Source organism: Cavia porcellus, unplaced genomic scaffold (assembly GCF_034190915.1).
Source record: "Cavia porcellus strain 051 isolate PalLab524CR breed Dunkin Hartley unplaced genomic scaffold, mCavPor4.1 scaffold_17, whole genome shotgun sequence".
NCBI lineage: Eukaryota > Metazoa > Chordata > Mammalia > Rodentia > Caviidae > Cavia > Cavia porcellus.
This window is the reverse complement of record NW_026947500.1, coordinates 67891065-67909441: the sequence shown is the minus strand read 5'-3', so window position 1 is coordinate 67909441 and position 18377 is coordinate 67891065. Positions and strand designations below refer to the sequence as shown.

General features: G+C 38.7%; 1 protein-coding gene across 9 annotated transcripts in view; it reads left to right on the top strand.

Annotated features, from left to right (window-relative positions):
- LOC100722201 (zinc finger protein 26-like) overlaps positions 1 to 16579 on the top strand; it is a 97877-nt gene extending 81298 nt beyond the window's left edge. For 7 of the 9 annotated variants that reach the window (XM_063228603.1, XM_063228601.1, XM_063228599.1 and 4 more), the window contains 9 exons: positions 2735 to 2874; positions 7116 to 7270; positions 7713 to 7774; positions 8408 to 8534; positions 10749 to 10831; positions 11596 to 11722; positions 12677 to 12760; positions 13132 to 13214; positions 13561 to 16579. In XM_063228603.1, the coding sequence (XP_063084673.1) occupies positions 7246 to 7270; positions 7713 to 7774; positions 8408 to 8534; positions 10749 to 10831; positions 11596 to 11722; positions 12677 to 12760; positions 13132 to 13214; positions 13561 to 15981 (3012 nt within the window). In that variant the 5' untranslated portion in view covers positions 2735 to 2874; positions 7116 to 7245 and the 3' untranslated portion in view covers positions 15982 to 16579. The remainder of the gene's footprint in view (positions 1 to 2734; positions 2875 to 7115; positions 7271 to 7712; positions 7775 to 8407; positions 8535 to 10748; positions 10832 to 11595; positions 11723 to 12676; positions 12761 to 13131; positions 13215 to 13560) is intronic. The other 2 variants (XM_063228605.1, XM_063228604.1) reach the window with 2 other exon arrangements.
- The last annotated feature ends 1798 nt before the right edge of the window (positions 16580 to 18377 follow it).

Here is an 18377-nt window from a genome sequence, read left to right as displayed (position 1 = left end):
TGGCATAACAGCTTGAAAGAAACTAAGGACAGATTGTCTGAACTGGAGGGCAGATTTGTAATATGGGAGCATGAAATGAGAAATTTCTTAAAAATAACAAAGAAACAAACAGCAATAATACAAAGACTAGAAGATGATAAGAGGATCTATAACTTAAGAATTAAGAACATAAAAGAAGAAGTAGGGACACAAACAAATGAACTACAAAAGCTACTCACAGAAGTAATCCAGGAGAATTTTCCTAATTTAGCAAAAGGTAAAGATACTCAGTTGTATGAAGCATACAGAACCCCAGCCACCTACAACCCAAACAGAGCAACACCCAGGCATATAATAATTAAAATTCCAGAAATCCAGTACAAGAACAGAATATTAAAAGCTGTCAGAGACAAGAAACAGATCACTTACAAGGGAACACCCATCAGAATTACAGCAGATTTCTTTGCACAAACCATCAAATCACGAAGAGCGTGGGGGGAAATAATTCAAGCTTTGAAAGATAATAATCTCCAGCCAAGATTGATATATCTTACACAGCTATCCCTGGAAATTGATGGAAAAACAAGGTGCTTCCAGGATAAAGAGGAACTAGGGGAATATGCAACCACCAATTCAATTCTACAGAGAATACTGCAGGATATTCTAAAAAAGAAAAATACGAAGAATCCAGAAATAGTGGCAGAGAGGGCACGATGAATGGAGCAGAAAACAAAATGAAGAAGACAAACTGACAACTCATGACAGAAAGAGAGCTCAACTGAAATGAGGCAGAGAAGATTGGATGATAGGAACAGCTATTTTGGAGAAAATGACATCCTAAGAGGTAATACTGATTTAGTATCATCTTGTTTTGATGTCTCATCAAGCTTTTGTTCTTCTATCTCCATTGGTCTAAACAGGTGGTATCTTATTGGATTTTATTATATATGATAGTATAAGCAAAAACTTTTATAGAAAGGAGATTATACAGAAACCATTGTTCATTTTCTGTTAGTTGATTCTAAATACCATGTAATACTGTCATTCTCTTAAATGGTTTTACATTGTTTTGATATATTTGATGCTACAGTATATGAAGTTACACTCAAAGATTTCAAGGAAAGAGACAATATGGTAACTACTTTTATGTCGGGATTATCTTGTGGTGAAACACTATTTTGCTTAAATGGCTATGTTTTGATCGCTGTTTTGTTGTTATGCCGTCTTTTATCTCAATCTCCATTTTATTATTTACTTTTTTATTTTTATCCTTTTAATTAAGGGAAAAATAAATAAAAAAAATAGCAGGATATATTATAGTAAACCACTTTGACTTTCCATTATCTTGATTTAAAGCCCTGTATTGCTCTCACCATCTTGTTTCGACTGATGTCTCTCTATTCTGTTTTGCTTGATAGTACCAGGTTCAAAGGTTTAGGCAACAGCTGTGAAGATATTGGGATTCTTTATGACGCCCATTCTGGTTGACTGTTACCTACTTTTGAAGATCTGTAATGTCTCCAATGTTTTGGTTTTGTTAGTTTCGTTCTTTACTGTTTTGTTCAATTTTATTATAACTGATGATATAGGCAATTCTTTTTGAGAGAGCGGGAGGCAATATGGTAACCATTGTTGATCACCTTGTATTATGTTTTTACATTATCTATTATGTCCACCCTTTTGATTTGACTGACTCTGTTCTGTCACATTGGTTCTACTCTCTTCCAAAAAAGTAATAAGAACTGTGGGAGCAACAAAACCCAAAATGTGTAATTGTCATTGTACAAAAGAGAGGAAAAGAAAGTGCTCTAAACAGGGGCTGAGGATTTAGCTCAGCTGCATAAGCGCCTGCCTTGCAAGCAGGCAGTCGTGAGTTCAATCCCCGGTACCGATAAAAAAAAGGAAAAAGACAAAAAAAAAAAAAAAAGAAAGAAAGAAAGTGCTCTAAACAATATAATTGCATGTGTATTTAAGTATATAAGATAAATAATGATATTACTTAGTTTTGTTGGATCATTGAACAGAACTGTTTGCAGTCTCACTGTTGGAATGTCCACTTTGTGAGCTTTAGTTTTGTGGCTTGAACAATTATTTCTAAGATGACAATATGTAATCCATTAACTAGTGATTTCCTCCTATTGATTTTTTTCTGTAAATCTGTATAACTTGTACCCTTTCTCTGCTTTTTTTCTTTTTCTCCTTAAATAAAATTAAAAAACAAAAAATAAAAATAGTTAATATGGCCCACAGAGAGTTAATACAGGCTCTTCAAGCATTAACTCTTGTTATATAAGGACTGGGATGTAACTTAGTGTGTAGGGTGCCTATCTTGTGTGGGTAAAGCTCTGAGTTTGATCCCAAGCACCACAGAAAAACAAAGAAAAGAAAAAAATATTATTATATGAAACTTAATAAATGAGAGGCTGTCACAGCTGTTTTCTCTGTTTGACCAGACTGGGCTGAAACCCATGGCCCTGCCTATGTTTGGCTAAAGCGATACAGCTGAGCTAAATCCCCAACTTCTAATTGCCTGTTCTTAAATCTGAAAATAAGTGGGTAAGTAAGTGCACTCAGTGAATTCTTTTTCTGTTGTTTTTTACTCACAGTGAATCAATGCAGCCTTAATGTTGCCGTTCTGGTCGTGAAGACCCCTATAACCACATTCACTGTTTTTAAAACTACCAATTCTTACGCAGTTAGCAACTGGCAACCTTTTGTGTAAGGAACGTCTTGCATTTGCTGCTTGTTTTGCCAGCCCCACAGACACAGTGCGCCTCCACTTAGGAAGAGACACCATTGCCCTTCCCAGGCTTCCCTGAGGCTCTTGGACACCTTTAATCACACAGTCTTTAAAGAGAATATCCAAAGCGAGTCTACCTTTCTCCAGGACCACAGGTAAGACATAATAATGTTCATAGCATCCATATCCGGGACACTTAGGTGTCACATTTACAAATGACTCATAGTTCAACATCTTTTTAGGTTCTGGGAACATGTCCTTGTATTTTAAAAAATTTATAATTTAAAAAATATATATATAATTTCCTTTTCTTCTTCTTTTTTTTTTTGAGACAAGTGTCTTGCTATGCAGTTCAGGCCGGCCTTGAACTCACAGCAATCCTCCTGCCTCAGCCTCCCAAATGCTGAGATAACAGGTGTGTGCCACCACACCTGCCAAATTTATGATTTCATGAGGTAAACATCTTTACTCTTCTCCAGTTGGCTGGCTCCTGCAGCTGGGTGCAGCAGTGGTGTAAGACTGGTTTTGCTGTGTGTTTCCTTTCTTGTTATCCCTGGCTGTGAAATGTGTTTGATCACATGCAGCAATGAGTTCTTTTTGTGTATTTTCTGTAGCCCAGGTATGTACAACCCCTGGCTCACATGCTGTGTGCAGCCCTGGACAGCTAGTAATGTCACAATATCATAAACTTAACATTTGTTATCATGTGGTTTTTAGAAAACTTTCTCTTGACGCAATTCCAGTGTATGTGAGCAAGGACTGTGTACGTGACAACAGGGTGCTTTGTGCTGATTCCATCTCCCACCCCTGCCACACACAGTAGGGTTGAAACTTGTGTGCATTGGTGTATTAGAGTTAATGTGTGGTTTAGTGAGTGAAAGGCAATGATTGTTGGTAATATTTCAGCTTACCTATATGCATGTGTGCCTTTGAAGACAGGCATTGATCATTAGTAAACAGTCCTGTAGGTTTTCTTAATTAATACGCTTAGGCTTACTGTGTTACTTTGTAAAGTAACTTAATAAGTTAAATATTAAAAAATTAAGGAGATTTGGTTATTTAACTGGGTTAGCTGTATTATATATTTTATGTGTGGCCCTGAGAAGCCTAAAGGTTGGACCCTTATGCTGAGCTGCTCCAATACCTTCCCAGCAGGCGTCGCTCTCAGGTCCCGGGAAGCCTTGTGTGTAGATGAGAGTTGGTTATGTTCCCTTTGCCAGTGCAGTGGGTAGGCAGACATGTTTGGTTATGTTTGTAATTTGTTTTGTATACACCATGATCTTTTTGTTTTTTCTTTTTGAGACAGGGTCTCACTGTGTGGGTTAGGCTGGCCTTGAGCTCACTTTGTAGCACAGGCTAGTCTTGAACTCACAGCAATCCTTCTGCCTCAGCCTCCCGAGTGTTGGGATTACAGGTGTGTGCCACCATGCCTGGCTCACAGTATTTTTTTATATCTGCTTAAATCAAGGCCTGGGGAGAGCCAGCTGTTTAGCATGCATTATCTCACTGTTTTGTGTGTGGTTAGAAAACTTAAAGGTCTGCTCTCATCATTTTTCCAGTATATTGCGTTAACATAGTAGTCTTTGTGATGAACAGTACACATTAACTTCCTGTCTCGCTCAAATTTTTGTTCATTCCACCAGCATCTCTGAAGTACTCACTTTTAGGCAGTGGTAAGCATTTTTTTACTGTTTCTGTGAGGTTTTACGCTCTAGTTAGATGAGCTAAGGTGGTGTTTTTCTTTCTTACCATAAGGTCCTGTGGATCCATCCATGTTGGCACCAAGATAGAATTTCTCCTTTTTAGTTATGTGACAGTAAGCATGTGTACCTCATTTTCTGTGTGCTTTTCTCTGTGGATGGGCGCTGGAGTTGTTGAAGTGTCCTGTCCGTTTGCAGCAGTGCTGCAGCATCTGTAGTATTACTGTCTCTGTAACATTCTCATGTCCTGTCCAATGGAAGTAAACTCAGTAGAGGGACTGCTGGAGTACATTTTAGTTCTGTTTTTAATTTTTGAGGAGCTTTCATATTATTTTCCATAATTGCTATACACACTAAATCTTTTTGAAATTGAGCTGCTTGTCCAGTGTATACTTAACAAATCACTTGGCATGAAATGTCACTCAGGGTATTCTTTTTTGTTCCACTGGACTGTATGCTTTTATTTTAGTACTCAAGCTTCTGCAGTTTTTTGATAGGTAGATTACATAGTGTGGCTCCAGCTTTTTTTTTTTTTTTTTTTTTTTTTTTTTTAGAGCTGAAAATTCCTTTGGCTATTTTAGGTACAGCATTTGTGGCTTATCTTAGGGGTAAATTTCATTTGATCATGGTGAATGATCTTTTTTTTTTTTTTTTCAAGTGCTAGAGATTGAACCCAGTGGTACTCCACTGAGATACATCCCCAGTCCTTTTTATTTTTTGAGATAGGATCTTAGTAAGTTACACAGGCTGGCCTTGGATTTGTGATTCTCCTAATTTAGCTTGCCAAGTAGCTAGGATTACGGTGAGCACCACCAAGCCTGACTGAGAATGGTCCTTTTAATATTCTGTTGAATCGACTTTGCTAGTAATTTTGGTAAGTGTTTTGCATCTGTCTTAAAGCTGGCCTTGAATTGATGATCCTCCCAAAGTGATAGAACTACAGGAGTGTGCCACCATGGCCAGTTAATACTGTTTTTTTTTTTTTTTTTTCTTCGTAGCCTCTTTCTCTGGCTTTACTAGCATGATAATGCTGACTTCACAAAGTGAAGTGTTTGCTCCTCTTCAGTTTTTGGAAGGGTATGAGAAAGGTTGCTCTTTTTTTATAGAATGCATCTTTTACATAGTTTCCCACTCCGTCCTGTCCTGTAAATTGTCTGGTGAGAAATCTTCTCCTGGGCTTTTTGGAACTCTTATATGCGATCTTCTTTCTCTTGCATTTAGGGTGCTCTTGCATTTGAGGTTTGCTTTTCCTGTGATACTGATGAACAAACGCATAGTTTCACATGTGCTATGCATGTGCTCTAATGCTCAGCCTTGTTCATGATTTTGAATGTCTGGTTGTAATGCTGTTCAGGTTCTATATGGATTGATTTTTGTTTTGTTTTTGAGAGGTCTGAAATGCCTGTATAAAGATACTGATGTTTTTTGCAGATATGAGACATTTTTTCCTTTTTCCCCCTTTACAATGCTGGAATTGAAAGATGGGGCCTCTTATTTTAGGCCAGGACTTCACCACTGAGGCACAAACACAGAATGTTTCTTTGTGTTTTTTCCTGCTGTACTAGAAGTGAAACTGAAGACTTCATCCTGAGCCAGTACCTTTTTAATTTTTTTATTTTCAAAAGTGTCTTGAGTAGCTGACCTTGAAATCCAGATCTTAGGTGGGATTACAGGAATATACCACCATGCCCAGCCTATTACTACCTCATTTTTTTTTCTGTTAAGTCCTATGAAGAGCAAACTCACTGTTTTTATTTCACTTTCCTATAAATAGCACATGGTTTCTTTATTCTTTTTTTCATATTTCTCCTTTGAGTACATTTACAAATGGCTCTGTCTGAGAAATCATATATTTTTCCTATATGTATTTATGTATATGTATGTATGTATTGATTGGTGCTGGCGATCAATTTCATGACCTCACGCTTACCAGGCAGGCGCTTACACTACTGAGCTACATCCCTAGCCCTTTATTTTTCTTTTATTGATGCTGTTTATTGCATTTTAAAATTTCCTTTGTGTGGAAATAAAAAGAGTAAAAAATAGAAGCAGAAGTTACTGGGATGAGAGCTTGTCAGTAATAACATAAGGTACATCGAGAGGACTTATCAGGTCCACAAGTTTTTTGCATGTTGATTTGATGCTTTCTTCCCTCTGCTATGAGCACCAACAGGGATTCCTGTGGTTGCAATATAGTCTAATGTGTTTGGAAAATCACAACATTCTGGTTCTTCATACTGTACTTGTAAAAGTAGAACATTACATTTTACGTGTTCCAGGTAACAATTTCGAGTCCATATTGGTTCTGATGTCCTTAAAACCATGAGTCTTTAGGGACAAACTCTGTCTGCATGAAAGTGCTGATTCACCAATTAATGGAGTCTAAATCTATGGGTTTTGTTTGTTTTTCATCATTAAATAGTGATTATCTGTTGTGAAGGATTGTTCAAATAATTAAATAGAGTAATGTATATAATGTAGTTATTCTATATACATATAAGTATGTATATATAAAAACTATCAGTATAATGAGCAATACATAGTTTTCTCATTAAATGACAGTAGTAGTATTAACCTCATGTTAAAGGATTTGTACCACTTCAGTGGCATTCACATGTGTCGCCAGCAGAAAGCTAGTATGTGATGTTTGAAAACTCTTAAGTAATGCTTCTTGACTAAATAATTGATGCCAACAGGAATCTGCATAACCCTGATTAACAAGAAATAGCTATTGCCACTATTCACATAAGATTCATAAGCTGCCCTGACGTGTCTTGGAATCACGGGAGAGCGTGATCACACGTATTTCACCATCAGACTTGCAAGATGGATGTTACCAATCTGTCCCATGGTAAGTCCTATTGCTGCTGTTTTCCAGAAAACCAGTTTTAGGCCTCCCTGCACAATACAAAGTCCATGGTGTGGGCTAGAGTAGCCATGCTGCTGATCTATCCTGAGGTGCCTCAGTGTGCCAGAGAGCATGGTGTAGAAGTCGGCTGCCTGCTGTGTCGCCTGGAGGAAGAGGCCCTGTGTAATCACATGACTTCTGTTGACATAGGGAAATTAATCTCAGGGCTTAACTCGGTACTTGTGAAGTGAGACCAGTGTACTTTCCTGACAGAGACTGTATATTTTAGCATACTTCTGGCTATAAGTGGTATTGTGCTTTCGTAGAGATTTTGTACCTTACTTCTTCTGATTATATGGGAATTTGGAACGAGGATGGAAACGTGTATGATGCAAATGTGGGCTTCTGGTTAGCTCTGAGTTGTCATGTCTTCATTCTTTTCCAGGAGCTTTACTTTCTGGGGACCCAGTCTGCAGTCATGAAGAAAAGATAGAGACAGAAAAGACAGTGAGTGACTCTATGAAAAATTACTGTGTATAAAGAATGTATCTGATTCCACACATTTACTTTGCATCTACTAAGTAGACACATTTGTATGTCAGCAGACTTGTCTGCAGGGCTTCTTAATGGAAGTAAAGTCTAATAATGCAAGGAATAAATCCCAAGCTGAATTTCCCAAGGCAGTGGAGCCTTTCACATTCATGAATGATTCCCTTGAAATTCACTGCAGTTTTTTAGTAATTATCAAGTAATTTGATCATGATGCTGCCAAGTGTGTTTCTTTTAATGCTCAGTATTCTCAAAGATACAAAATGAAAGTATTGTTTTCTCAAAAGACTTCATTCATCTGTCACCTTATATTAAGTGTATGCAATACATGGATTTATTGGAGGAGTAAATAAGACAAAAAAGAAGTTTCTGTCCTATGAGCCGAGTTCATGTTTGAGGTGTGCCATTGACACTCTGAGTGGAGTACATGATTAGGGAACATGGGTGCAGAGAAGGACACTAGGTCCCCTGAACCCTGGCATCAACAGAGTAGTCACATTTCTGGGTGGGCATTGGGTTCCCTCCTTTTCTTCTATGAAAAATGGGTGGAATATTATTACTTAGCTCAAGACAGCATGTACTGTGGTTTAGGATTCGGGGACCTTTGAGGATGTGGCTGTGGATGGCATCCACCTGGAAGAATCTCTAAAGAACTCACCACAGAGAAGCAGCCATAGTGATGTATTGGTGAAGAGCTCCCAGAATCTGGCCACAGTAGGTACGTCTGTCACATTTCCTGTAGCCTTATACAGAGTAGGTGTATGTTATGTACTTACTATGTAGGATCAACTCTGATCATGGTGAGTAAAGTTAATCTCCTTCCTAATACAGTTGAATCTTTTGTGGTAGTTCCCCTGCCCTTTTAATTTTTTTTATTTGTTTCTTATAACAATGGGTATTGAACCCACGGCCTTTGCACTGAGCTACACGCCTAGCCCTAAAAAATAAATTTTTTCTTTTAACTTTGAGACATGGTCTTACTGAGTTGCTCTTACCAGGCTGTGTTTGAATTTTTGATCCTCCTTTGTGGTACAGGATGGTTTTGAACTCACTGTGTAGCCTAGCTGACCTCTTAACTTGGCAATCCTCCTGTCTTAGTGTCCCAAGTGCTGGGGTTACAGGTGTGTGCCACTATGCCCAGCCCACTCTAGTATTGAGTCACTAGTTTTATTTTTCTGTTGAATGGGGGGTGGGACCCGGGCCCTTATACATACTACGGAGATCTCCATTACTGAGCTACAATCCCAATTCTCTGGTTTAGTTTGTTGCCTGACAAAGGTCTCTTTGGTTTACTTATTTTGTTTCCCTAGTTGATTAAAATGTTAGAGCTTTGTAAATATGATTGTGGCATCAGTTAGGAGTTTAGCAGTCAGCGATTACCAATTTATAGATCCTCACAATGATCCATAATTGCTTTATCTGTCTTTTTAGTCTACTTCAGGTAGTTTCATTGTTTTCAATAGAATTATATACCTGAATCATACAAATTTTGTTACTGCTTCTTGAATGTGTCCTCTATGTGCGGAATGTCAGATACCCATCATCCAGCCCTGTGTCTTACTTGAAAGAGGAATTGGTGACGGGGCAGAAAGGAGTTCTCCAGGGTGAATGTTTGTGAAGGATAACCCACTACTGTGATAGGTTCAGTTGTAGAGAAGGAGCTTGTCTTTTAGGTACTTACTTGTTACTGAGACAAAATATCTGACACCTACAAGTTAGAGGAGGAAAGGTTCATTTTAACTCACTGTTTGTGGAAGTTTTCGTTCATTGTCAGTTGGCTCCAAGACAGGATAACATGGCAGAGGAGAAACAGTCCATTCAGCCTTCCTTTCCCTTTATATTCCATTTAAGCTGTAAGACCATTGGTTGGTGCCACCCACAGCCAGGCCAGACCTCTGCACTATCCACACCTAAAACTACACTAAACTGGTGAGAAGGCTAATCCAGTTAGCACGCGCATAATCTAGCACACACACCAACGATGGAGCCACCTCTCAAAAGCTCCATCCAGGAGTGCATGAGTTGTTGCAGGGACATCTAGATACAAGCTTTAACAGAACCTCTCAGAAGTTGTCTTTAACTTTTGTTCCTTTTTCTGTAATCTCAGGAAATGACATACTGTGTTTCTTCAGGTTCATCATTTTTGTGTTCCTTTCTTTTTCCTTCCTTTCCTTTCTCCTTCTGTTTTTTTGTTTGTTTGTTTGTTTGTTTGTTTGTTTTGTTTTGTTTTGTTTGGGACACTGGGATTTAACCCAGGACCTTTCCTGTTAGAGGCAGGTGCTCTACTACTGTTTGTTTGGTTTGAGACAGTGTCCTGCTGAGTTGCCCAGGCTGGCTTCAAACTTTATAGATCTTTTCTTTTTGCCCTCCCATTTAGCTGGGACTTTGTACATGTACCTCCATGGCCGGTTTATTGTGTTCAGTGATATTGTTTTTTGCCCTGATAATGTCCTTTTAATTACTATCATGCATTCATTTTCACAGAATCAGTATTTAACAAATTAAAATTGTGACCTGGCCTTTGCTGAATTTTCACTCTAAATCTTAAATATTATTTTAGTTTCATCATGTTTATTTTGTTTTATTTGAGGCAGGGTCTTGGTGTGTGGTTTAGGCTGGCCTTGAGTTCATTTTGTAGCCCAGGAGGTCCTTAAACTCAGAGTGATCGTTCTACCTCAGCCTTCTGAGTGTAGGATTATAGATGTGTATAACCATACCCAGCTATGTTTATTTTTAAAACAAATAGATTTTTAAAAATCCTGGTTCTTGGGATTGAATTTAGGGATTCTCTGCCACTGAGCTACCTCCCAGCCCCTCTTAAAATTATTATTGGGAGATAGGATGTTGCTAAGTTGATCAACTCCTTTAATATGCTGTTCTGTTTCTTTAAGCCCAAAACTTTTTTTGTTTCCTCTTTTTTTTCTTATTTCAGAATTGGAAATGCAATTACAAACCAAAGAGTCAGCACTGCAGCAGGACTTTTTGATGGAACCTACTTCTGGTGGGATACAACTGGTAAAGTATATTTCTTGTTTTGTATGTTGAGGTTAGGTTGGGAATCCCATGTTAGCAAGTCAAAATATGGAAAGATTCTTGATAGAAAATAGGTTTCACACTAGAAAATAGAGTTTCACAATTCAGTATCTCTAAACATACGTTTTGATAATGATGAATGTAAGGATATACATAGTTTCTAAAGCTCGTTATCCTTCCCCAAAATAGCAAAATTAGGCCAACCAAGAAGACATTTCTTTAAGTAGATCTGTCTCCAGCACTCCTTAGAACAAAAAGACCTATACCAAGACTTAGGCCCTACTTGAATATCCCCAGAAGGTGTGCTTCCCATGTAGGTGAAGGGTTACCCTCACGTGAATCTCCACTATCTAGGTGTCATTTAGATGTTTATTTTTGAATGTTCTGACACATGGCAAGGTAGGTGACATTGTCTTTTCTTAAATGATTTACTCACATATCATGACTTAGCAAGTCTTTGTAACACACTCAGGAATGTGCTGGTTAGGAATTACGATGCAAAGAGCTGGGAGTCTCATTGCCCTGAGATAAGTTCACATGTCAGAGGTGCCAAAAGCCATACAGTTGGGAGGAGAGCACCATGAGGGAGTATGGATGGAGATGTTCTAAGACCTGTGAACCCTGGGACAGAATATGGGACCCCCTCAGAATCCTCATAGGCATTGATGTCATTTCCTTACTCACCGGTATACATCGGTAGAGAGAGATATTGCTTGGCCCAACCTAGTATTTCTGTGATGGTGTAGGACTTAGTGACCTTTGAGGATGTCGCTGTGGACTTCACCAAGGAGGAGTGGACTTCACTGGACCCAACTCAGAGAAACCTTTACAAAGATGTGATGCTGGAGAACTACCAGAACTTGTCCACAGTAGGTAAGACTGCCACCATTCCTTGTAGCTTCTTAGAGAACAGATGTGTATTACATACTTCATTGTTCCAGGATTAATAATGTCCCCTCAGATACAGTGGGAAATAAGGAACATGGTCTCTTTCAACATGATTTACTCTACCATCGTGGTTCCCAACTAAATGAGATTCTGGGATCAGTAGCATCACCATCTAGTGAACATATACATTCTGAGATTCTGTCTTCTTTATTCATGTCTTTTTTTTTTTTTTTTTAAAGGTCTTTTTGAGACAGGGTCTCTATCTGCTGTTTAGACTGGCCTTGAGCTCACTTTGTAGCCCAGGCTGGTCTGGATCTTACAACAATTTTCCTTCCTCAGCCTCCTGAGTGCTGGGATTACAGGCATGCGCCACTACACCCAGCTATTTATCCATCTTTTAACAATGTTTTCATATGAATCTGTTTCACTGTAAAGATGAGAACCATTGTGATGATGTTTTGCTATAAAAATTTTCTATGCTTCACATGTCTTGAAAAATATTTTAATGGAGCTTTTTCTTTTTTCAAAGGACACAGAACATTTATTAAATGTTTAAAGGATGGGAATATTGAACTCTTTTAGGGGTCTTTTTAATGTGTACTTAAGCCTGAGGATTTCAGATGTTAGAAAAAACAAATCTCTGAACAACCAAAACATGAATATTTGTGTTTTGAAATATTTGTAGAGGTAATTTTAATCCTTTCATTAAAAACATAGTTTTCAGCTGGGCATGTGGCATGCACCTATTTCCCCCAACTAAGGAGTAAGAGGAGAATTGCTGTGAGTTTGAGGCCAGCCTAAGCTACACAGTGAGTTCAAAACCAGCTAAAATGGCAAGACCCTGTCTCCAAAAAAAACCCACAAAATTTTCTATCACAGGAAGGTTTATCATTTCTTACCTGAGTCTCTTAACATGAATTTATATTTTCCTGTGTGTAGGACATCAGCTGTTGAAACCCAGCCTGATATCCTGGTTGGAGGAAGAAGTGGAGTTGACCATAGTGGAGAGAGGCTTTCTCCAAGGTAAGTGTTTATAGCAAGTATCTGTTATTCATTAATTCAATATAGTTGGAAATATAATGGGGAAATTTAAAAGACTACTTTGATATGAAGATTGAAGTATTTGGACTGGATGTTTTTGGATATTTTCAGCTTCCATATGCCTTTATTTTATCTAAGTCTTTCTTATGATCACGCTAATGACTTGACTGCATTCCTCTTTGAGTTTGTGGTTTCTATATTTGTGTGGCTATGTCTTTCTTCCCTGATTATATTGTTTCTATTCATCATCGAATTTCAAATTTCATAGAAAAAATTGTAAATAAACTTAACAGATTTAATTTAACCTCCCATGTTGTTGTGGAAACCCTTAATATTTTCCTTTTTCACTTCAGAATGGGGAATGCACCTTAAAACCAGAGGTCCAGCACTTGAGAAGGATATTTTCTGGTCAGATACGTCAAATGGGATACAACAGGTAAAAGTCAATCTGATATTTCTCAGTCTCTAGATGCAGGGAATGCAACTGGGCTTGGTGGTGCACATCTGTAATCCTAGGGCTTGGGAGGCTGAGCAGAAGGATTTCTGTGAGTTCAAGGACAGCTTGAGCTACATAGTGAGTTCAAGGGCAGCCTGAACTACACAGTGAGATCATATCTCAAAAAAGAATCAGGGAACATTAGGAATTCCATCAACACAAAATAAGAGAGGTTGTTGTCCTTATGGATGTCCCACACCTGGTGAAACTTGGTACTGAGTACCCACAAGTATGCATTCCCATGTAAACTCAAAAAATCTTTAATTCTCCTTCATCCCCTTATCAGCAGGCAGGAAACCACAATGGAGAAGAGATCTGTGACTTTCAGCACTCTGGAAAAATCTACAGTGAACACACGGGCCTTCCTGCACGCATTGAGAATACAGAGGATACTTCAGAATATAATCAGTGTGAAAAAGACTTCCTTCCACTGGTAGAGAAAACTCCTGAAGAGAAACTTTCTCTGTTGAACCAGGGTATAGAACCTTCTACTCTGGCTGTAGATACTTTCCAGAGAACTTCTACTGAAGACAAATCCTTTGAGGGCAGTGACTCTGGGAAAGCTTTTGTTAGTCAGTCACAGCTTCAGGACCATATGAAAACTCACAGTGGCGAGAACCTCTCTGAATTAGAGCAATGTGGGAAAGCTTTTACAGTGTCTACAAATGGTGATGGGTATGCTCAAATGCCCACTGAGAAAAATTTCTATGAATGTAAGAAATGTGGGAAATTCTTTACACACCCAGCTTACCTTAATATTCATATGCAGAACCACCCTGTTGAGAAACCATATAAATGTCAGGAATGTGGGAAAGCCTTCACGCAGCGTTCCAGCTTGATTGTACATCTACGACAGCACACCCGGGAGAAGTCCTATGAGTGCAAGGAATGTGGGAAAGCCTTCATTCAACCCTCACGCCTTACTGAACATATGAGATGTCACACAGGAGAGAAACCTTTTCAGTGTGACCATTGTGGGAATGCCTTTGCTTCTTCCTCTTATCTTACCACGCATTTGAGAACCCACACCGGAGAGAAGCCCTTCGAGTGTAATGTATGTGGGAAGGCATTTACACGTTCCTCTTACCTTCTCGGTCACATACGAACTCACACTGGGGAGAAACCCTATGAATGTAAAGTATGTGGGAAAGCCTTCAGTGGGCGCTCATGGCTCACTATTCACTTAAGAAAGCATACTGGGGAGAAGCCTTATGCATGTACATTATGTGAAAAAGCCTTCACCAGCTTTGCTCAACTTACTGAGCACACAAAAACTCACACCGGTGAGAAGCCCTTTCAGTGTAAGGTATGTGCAAGAACCTTTAGAAATTCCTCATGCCTTAAGACTCACTTTCGAATTCACACTGGAATAAAACCTTATAAATGTAATTTCTGTGGGAAGGACTTTACTGCCCGGTCAGGCCTTACTAAGCATGTCCTCATTCACAATGGTGAGAAACCCTATGACTGTAAGGAGTGTGGGAAAGCATTCAGTACATCCTCAGCACTTGTTGAACACATAAGAATTCATACAGGGGAGAAGCCCTTTGAATGTTACAAATGTGGCAAAGCCTTGGCTTATTCCTCATCTCTTGTCGCACATTTGAGATCTCACACTGGAGAGAAGCCCTTTCAGTGTAACCTGTGTGAGAAAGCATTCTCCCGATCCTCCTACCTTCGCATTCACATGCGAACTCACACTGGTGAGAAACCCTATGAATGTACAGAATGTGGGAAAACCTTCCCAGAGCGCTCATGTCTTACTAAGCATGTTAGGACACATACTGGGGAGAGGCCATATGAATGTAAGGAGTGTGGGAAAGGCTTCACTAGCTTTGCTCAACTTACAGTACACATAAAAACTCACAGTAGTGAGAGGCCCTTTAAATGTAAGCTATGCACAAAATCTTTCAGAAATTCCTCATCACTTGAGACACACTTTCGAATTCACACTGGAGTAAAACCATATAAATGTACTTACTGTGGGAAAGACTTCACTGCACGCTCAGGCCTTACTATACATTTACGAAATCACACTGGTGAGAAGTCCTATGCATGCCAGGAGTGTGGGAAAGCCTTCACTACTTCCTCAGGCCTTATTGCACATGTACGAAGTCACAAGGGTGAGAAACCCTTTGAATGTGACCACTGTGGGAAAGCTTTTGCATCTTCCTCTTATCTTAATGTACATCTGAAGATTCACACTGGAGAGAAGCCTTTTCAGTGTACAGTGTGTGGAAAGACATTTACCTGTTCTTCTTACCTTCCCGTTCACATGCGAACGCATACTGGGGAGAAGCCCTTTCAGTGTATGATATGTGGGAAATCATTTTTGTGGTCATCTTACCTTCGTGTTCACATGAGAATTCACACTGGAGAGAAACCCTATGTTTGTAAGTACTGTGGGAAAGCCTTTACTGAGCACTCGGGCCTTAATAAACATTTACGGAAACACACCGGGGAGACGCCATATGGAGAGACACCCACACCATTCAGAGAGACACCTGCACCATTCGGAGAGACACCCGCACCTTTTGGAGAGACACCGGCACCGTTTGGAGCAACACCATACGAATATAAGGAATGTGGGGATTCCTTAACTAGTCCTGATGCTAACATGAGTCCTGACATTAATAAACATGAAAACTCTCCAGAGAGAAATACTTTGAATATCAGGAATTCGGAAAATGTTTTGGGAAGTCCTTGATACTGAGCAATTATAATTAAGTCCTGAGAAGTCTTACAAATATATGCAATGTAAACATTCATATGTAACTTGAACTCTGAGACTGCTCCATGAATTTAAGGAGCATGGAAGCGTCATAGAACTGGCTTTAAAACTATGTAGAATAGGAAACATATACCCTTTTGTACTTCCTCATGTATTGATAAAAACATGAGTTCCAGTAGAGCAAATGGGTTGGTTTAAGATTTGTGGAAGAGTTGTAGTCTGGTAAGTAGCTTGATTTTACAGTGGAGAAAAACTAGATGAAAGGTAGAAATGTTGGAAAATCACTTTTTATGTTTAACTTTGATTAAATGGTATTCTCAAGTGAACAGAAACTACATGAATATGATACGGGATCTGCTTTATTGTCCTAAAGTCTTATATATAGTCATGGCTTTCTGGATGGTTCTTTAGATAAATTTTGAATATTTCAAGTATTTGTGTACTTTTATGACTTCAGTTATAAGTTACTAATATCCATCATAGTGTTTCTTTAAAGTATATTTAATGTGATTGAAAACTATCTTTTATATTTCAGATCTGATACCTGCATTATTAAACATTGAGAAACCCATTATATCCGTTATCACAGTTAAGCTTTTATTTGTTTGTGTCATGGATACACTTAACTACTGTCTTCAAGATTTAGCTACATCAGCATGAACTAAAATCCCGAGATTACGCATAAATTCTCACATACTTAGTCATTGTATAAATGAAAGTTAGTACCTCTGGTTAGTCTTTCTTCTTTCTGCCCAATCCCCATTCTTTGTAACTACTATCCACTGTCTGATTTGCCTTGTCTTTGGATTCTGCTTGTGAGAATGTGCATTGTTTGTCTTAATGTATCTGGTTTATTTCACTCAGCATAGTATTCCAGGGTTGAATTGTAGTATGACAAATAACAGAATTTCCTCCCATTTCAGTGGCTAGTTATTTTAGAACTGCATTTTTGTCTTATTTTTTTTATTTTTATTTTTTTTTATTGGTACTGGGAATCAAACTCATGACCACACACTTGCAAGGCAGGCGCTTATGCTGCTGAACTAAATCCCCAGCCCCTAGAACTGCATTTTACCCATTTGTCCTTTTTTGTTGTTGTTTTGAGATAGGGTCTCATTATATAGGCCAGGCTCACCTTGATCTCTCAGCAATCTTTCCACCTCAGCAATCTCTCCACCTCAGCCTTTCACATCCTAGGATCATAAGTGTGTGCCCCCATGCCCTAGTGTTACCCATTTGTCTCTTGAGGGTTCTTAGGAATAGTGTTATAATGAACATAAGTTTATTTGTCTCAATTAGTGGGGCTTTTTTTGTTTGGTTTTGAGTTTTCTCTGTCTTTTTTCTTCTTTTTGAGAGAACTTCTCACTGTGTACTGCAGACTGGCCTTGAATTTGTGGTAATCCTCCTGCATCATCAGCCTCTCAAGTGCTGGCTTACAGATGTGTGCTGCTATACCTGGCTGTTTCTGAGTTAGTGACTTCGTTTTGGGGGTTATAAGCCCAGAGGTTGGTTCGATGTATTGTATGGTCAGTCTGTTTAATTTTATGAAAAATAAGCATAGTTTTGTGTAATGACTTGGTTTATTTTCCTACCAGCAGTGTTCAAGGGTTCCATTTTCTCTACCATTTTTCAGTCACTTAATATCTTACGATTTTCTATCTATCCTGGTATGTGAGGTTTGGTTTAGATTTCTCTGAGAAGCTCCTTTGAATATTTTTTTCATACACATAAGCCATTTATATGTCTTAGGAAAAACACCTGTACTGGCTGGGGGTTTAGCTCAGCGACGTAAGTGCCTGTTTGGCAAACTCAAGGTCATGAGTTCAATCTCTGGAACCAAAAAACAAAAAAGAAAAATACCTGTTCTTTGTCATTTTAAAATTTGGGCATTTGATTTTTTGCTGTGGAGTCATATATTTTAGATATCAACACATTGCATCTATGATCTAAATTGTTCGCTCATTGTTTACATTGCCATTCAACTTTCTGGGTTTTTCCCTTTACATTTCCCTGTAAAATTTTGAGTTTGATGACTGTTTATCGTTACTTTTGGTGCCCAGTCCAAAATATTTCTAAGATAAATGTCAGGAAGCTTAGGTGAGATAAAAAAAAAAGTGAACGTTAAAGCCTGTATTGTGATTTTAAAAAAACAACACATTGACTCCCATTAACCCCTTCAGTCTTTCCCTTACTTCAAACACACTTGGCACTTTCTGGGGCAGTTCTGAAGTCCTGTTTTAGGTCCTTATGAAGTATGATCAAAAATACGGAAGATGTACTGCTGAGTGCCACTCAGTGGAAAGGCATTGTTGTAAAATCTCTGCTTTATTTACCAGACCTGGCCCCAGGTGACTTCTGGCTTTCGAAAGTCA